Source organism: Psilocybe cubensis, chromosome 6 (assembly GCF_017499595.1).
Source record: "Psilocybe cubensis strain MGC-MH-2018 chromosome 6, whole genome shotgun sequence".
Lineage (NCBI taxonomy): Eukaryota > Fungi > Basidiomycota > Agaricomycetes > Agaricales > Agrocybaceae > Psilocybe > Psilocybe cubensis.
In genome coordinates this window covers 266,967-271,994 of record NC_063004.1, presented here as the reverse complement: position 1 = coordinate 271,994, position 5,028 = coordinate 266,967, and the positions used below count along the sequence as shown (strand labels likewise).

Sequence of the window (5,028 nt, the reverse complement as noted above, 5' to 3'; positions counted from 1 at the left end):
AACAGGTACGTACTAGATAGGTAGATAGAGCAGAGGCGGACCCTGCTGGCCTTCGGGCGGGGCTAACCTCTGCTTGTACGATACCAGAACACGACTCGAAAATTCAAAAAACTTCTATCTCATTTGCTCAGGGTTGTCTCAATAAGGTATCTAATGCCATATAAAGCTAGTATCTTCTCGTAAAATACATCACAACAGCGAGCCATGTATATCTGGCAGCACAACGTATATAAACCAAAGAAACATTGTTCAAATTGCAATACACGCTCGGAATCCATAGGGGCTTAGCCAAAGCAACAGAAGCTCAAGGAGAGACAAACAGATAGCCAACTCGTCGCAGTCAGGAGGTGCAGCAGCAGCAGTATATTTGAGAAGAAGAGTCAAAAGTGGATCATCAATCAAAATCAAGAAAGAAGCGGTATCAAGTGAAAAAGACTAGGTAAGAAAAAAAAAAAAAAAGAAACCGAAGAGCATTCCACCGGCATTAACACATGTTCATTATCCACAACCAACCGGAACAAGGTGAAAGAGAAGGTGCGAGGTGCGAGTATAAATGATATTCAAGCCCCTCCCTATCCTTGTTGAAGTTCCTCCCTACCTGACCTCACCCCACCCCTCCCTCGCTCCACCTCCCATTTTCCTCCCTGCACCTTCACCCACCCTCAATTCAACCATCCAGCAAGGAACTCGGAAAGAAGAGTGAAAGAGAGTCGTCAAGGAAGAAAAAAGCAAAAAAAGGAAGAAAGGAAGGAAGAATGAAGATGGAAAGAAAAAAAAATGGTAAAAGGGATAAGCTACGCCATCTACAACACGATGCAATGGTGGCTCTTCTTGCCCTTTCCTCTGCTGAGCAGTGCGGCGCGGGTGGCGTACTGGAAGACTTCGCGGACGCCCTCACCCGACTTGGCGGAGCACTCGAGGTAGTGCTTTGCCCCAATCTTCTGGGCGACTGCCATACCCTAGAAACATTACAAGATAACGATGGGTTAGTACCAGATTGGAATAAATAAAAGAGGAGTATAAAAGAATGATGCATAAAATAATAATAATGAGATTTATATTGAAAAACAGCGTCAATGTCGGTGGCAAGGGGGATCACAATGTGGATAAGAGAAGCATGACAAGATGACGATGGTTAGTACCAAGTTGGAATAAATAAAACATGATGCATGGAAAAATAATAAAATTTGGATTGAAAAACGGCGTCAATGTCGGTGGCGACGGGGATCACAATGTGGATAAGAAAAGCGGGAACGAGGCAATGGTGATAAACAGGACATCAAAAAAAGAATGACGTTGTTCAGATTCGAACGAAGCGTAAAAATGTCACAAAAATGGCGCTCAGATAAGGGGTCGGGGCGTGTACACACCTCGCCCCTCATCACACCAAAGTCGTACGAAAACAAGAAATGTGATGTAGGAAAAAGAAAAAACAAGAAAAACGCACCTCTTCGGGGGTTACGGGTCGCTGGCTCGTCTTCCTAAGCTCCTCAATCACACGGGGGTCACGTCTGAGATCCTTTTTGCAGCCGACAAGAATGATAGGCAGGCCGGCACAGAAATGCATAACTTCGGAAATCCACTAAAAAGCAGGGAACCACAAAACAACGACATTAGCAAATTGCCGTATCCGATGTTATCCCCAAAAAAATGTAGGCAGGGGGAATGACAGAAAGGCAAGACACACCTTCTCCTGGACGTTATCAAGCGAATCGGGGGAGTCGACAGCGAAGCAGATGAGGATGACATGCGAATCAGGATAACTGAGAGGGCGTAGACGATCGTAGTCTTCCTGGCCGGCCGTATCCCATAGAGCAAGCTCCACGTGCTTGCCATCGACCTCGACATCGGCAACGTAGTTCTCGAACACGGTGGGCACATAGACCTAGAGTTGAACGCCAATATCAGCCTTCCACACCTCGGACGAAGCCGCCAGGGATTCGCTGGAGCTGCCTAAACACCCCACAAGACGGTGCAATGAGGAGCAGCAAGCCGCACACCTCGGCTGGCTGAACGGCGGCTAACGATGCACGTACCTCTGGGAATATGACTTTGGATAACACAATCAAAAGGCAAGTCTAGACGGGTGACGATGATCAGCATGCAAGCTGACGTTCTCTGAGCTGGTCAAAAGCCGATCATACCTTTCCGCAAGCACCATCACCAACGATGACAAGGTTCCTTTGATTTCCGACATGGTTCTCGGGGGCGGTTGTGCGGCGACGTGCGTGAATAGATGTATTAGATGCTGGGGAGCGGGGCTGGCGACGAGCAGGGGGGATGGTTGTGAGCAAAGCGGCCCCGTCAACGAATGTATGATACCACCGTTTTAAAGCGGAACTTGAATGCCAGGATTACGAACGGCCTCTGCCCTGTGCGTGTAAACAGGCGCACCGCCTTGGCGCATCACACCGCCTCTCCGCTGCCTTGCCGCTGTCGCGTAAAGAGAGATGAACCCCAGCGCGGCTGCCCGCGCCGGTCTGCTCCACAATCATGCCCGACTTTTACAACCATCCCGACTGGTGCAGCAATGTCCATCACGCCAGCCATGCCTTTCCGCGACAGCAAGCAGTTGGCCTGACGCGTCCCTCCAACATCCATCACCACCGCCAGCGGGACGCATCCTCGCCGTCGACAGTTTGGAGCCGCGTTCTTCACCTCATTCCACACGTCCCTCCCTGATCCATACCGCCGCCGCCGCGCCACCGACACCTTGGTGAGTCTGTGTCTCTTTCTTGCCAGCAGACATGTCCGTCACTTACCAGGTCACACTCCAACAAGCTCGTCAATCGGGAGCTCCTTCGGCAGGCCAAATACGCGTCCAGCACACGCCAAAAATGACGGACAGGTGTCCTGGGAAGTACAGTGAGCAGACTCCCGTGGAGAGAAAAGGCCGACTTGCCTGATATTGTCGACTGTCGTGTTCCGCTTTCTCATCTACAACGCGTCAAGGTGAGTACATTGTTACACAAAGAAATCCCGACTCACCTGTATAGCAACGAGGTCGCTAGCTGCGATAACAGCGACAGCAGGTCACCGGGGACTCCTCGTCGGCCAGCTTACCCCTACAATATCAGAGAAAACACGACATCAGCATTGACCTTCAATATCAAGCGCACGCTTACCAGTTAAAAGTTCCCAATGCCAAGTTCACGGAGCTGCTCAAATACACGGTCAGCATGTTCCTCACAGTCACCAACACTGACTTGCCTGCCTGGAGAACATCCCGATGCGACCCCACAGTCCAGCACCTCCGCCAAATGACGCGTCGACTATCACTGTCTCATCCTACGTCAACAGGCTCTACGACGCGACGGTGTAAATTAAAGCCGACTCACCTAGACACCAGCACCCGCAACGACGAGAAAACTGTCAAAGCATTAGCAATGCACACAAGCCAGGGGAAACACTCACCCTCGAGCAGGCCCCGACTCGCGTCTACACCACTAGACACGTCGAATATCAGCATTGTCCTTCAAAAAGGTGGAGACACCTACCTCGCTCCCCGCCATCTAGCTCGTCCGACAAGTCTACAAGGCGGCAACAGTGAGCTGCTCAAATACACGGTCAGCACATTCCCCACACTCACCAACATTGACTTGCTTGCCTGCCTGCAGCACATCCCGATGCGACCCTGACAGTCCCCCTCCGCCGAATGACGCGTTCAGCATCTCCAAGGTCCGCTGTCTCATCCCACGTCAACAGACGCGACGAGGTAAAGGAAAGCCGACTGACCTAGACGGCAGCACCCGCAACAACGAGCACGCTGTCAAAGCATTAGGAATGACCACAAGTCTGTGGGAACACTCACCTGAAAGCCCTCCCCGACTCGCGTCCACGCCACCTGCCACGTCCATCAACACTGTCTTCAAGTGGGTGAAAACACCTACCAGTCTGCAACAACACAACATCAGCCGCGCCATCCAAGAGATAGGAGGATATACTTACCACTTACAACGGCCGCAATAATGGTGAGCTGCTAAAAGACACGGTCAGCACATTCCCCACAGTGACCAACAGTGACTTACCTGCCTACAGCACACCCCAATGCGACCCCCACAGTCCAGCACCTCCGCCGCATGACGTGTTGTCCGCTGTGTCATTATACATCAACAGAGACTCTACGACGCGTCGAGGTAAAGAAAACCCGACTTACGGAGACACCAACACCCGCCACAACGAGCACACTATCTGCAACAAGAGCATCAGCAGTGCACACAAGCCAGTGGCAACACTCACCAGCAAGCAGGATTCGTCCCGACGCGGCCCAGCACCAAAACCTGCGAGTTCAATGTTCAACAGTCAACCGACGCGCTCAAGGAGAATCGCGCTTACCTTGAGGAGAGGAGGAGGAGACGAGGCCGAGAACCCCAAGAGGGGATGAGGAAAAACACACCACCACACGCCTGCCTTTATACTAGCGCGACACGCCCGTGTACGTACATCCACACGGAACCCGTCGCGCTAGCCCGGGTGTGTTATTTTCGTGTTTTCCTCCCTGTGACGACATCCGGAATAGGTTGCGATTCCCTTCAAATCTCGCTTTTTACTTTTGAATCTGGGTACGTGATTCGTTCAATATATTCTTTCGAGGCTGTCGTTTGTTCTAGGCGTCGGGATCTCCGCTATTGGGTCTAATCGGCGAGACACGAATCGGGCTTGAATGTGCACAAGATGTTTGCATTCGCCCTCTCTTTTCATCGTGTTTTCAGTTATCGAGCATTCGACCTTCGATCGAAGCACACCTCAATGTGAATAGGAGTCTCCCAAAACAACACTGGAACACACGTAGAAAGCTCCGGATTGCATTCTTTGCTGCACAATGCGTACGTACCCATCTCCAATCTCTCAATTCCGAATGCAACTAACCTCGAAAACAAAATTTCGGAACCTCTCTAGTGCATTACGTTGGCAATATACACTAGCTTACAACACCCTGGATACGTCGAATGCAGCGGAAATTGCGTTGTTTTTGAAATGGAAGCGGAGGGTCGTATCGGGGTCAAGAGGATCATTGGGTCTTCGACG

The 5,028-nt window shown here is 51.1% G+C and overlaps 1 protein-coding gene across 1 annotated transcript; it reads right to left on the bottom strand.

Annotated features, from left to right (window-relative positions):
- Window positions 1-803: 803 nt before the first annotated feature.
- On the bottom strand, window positions 804-2,197 carry JR316_0006644 (GTP-binding protein rhoA; the record flags this gene model as incomplete). Its single annotated transcript, XM_047892390.1, has 6 exons — window positions 804-959; window positions 1,448-1,582; window positions 1,688-1,885; window positions 1,919-1,953; window positions 2,037-2,050; window positions 2,145-2,197. 6 exons carry the CDS (start codon window positions 2,195-2,197, stop codon window positions 804-806), a joined length of 591 nt encoding a protein of 196 aa, XP_047747672.1.
- Window positions 2,198-5,028: the final 2,831 nt, after the last annotated feature.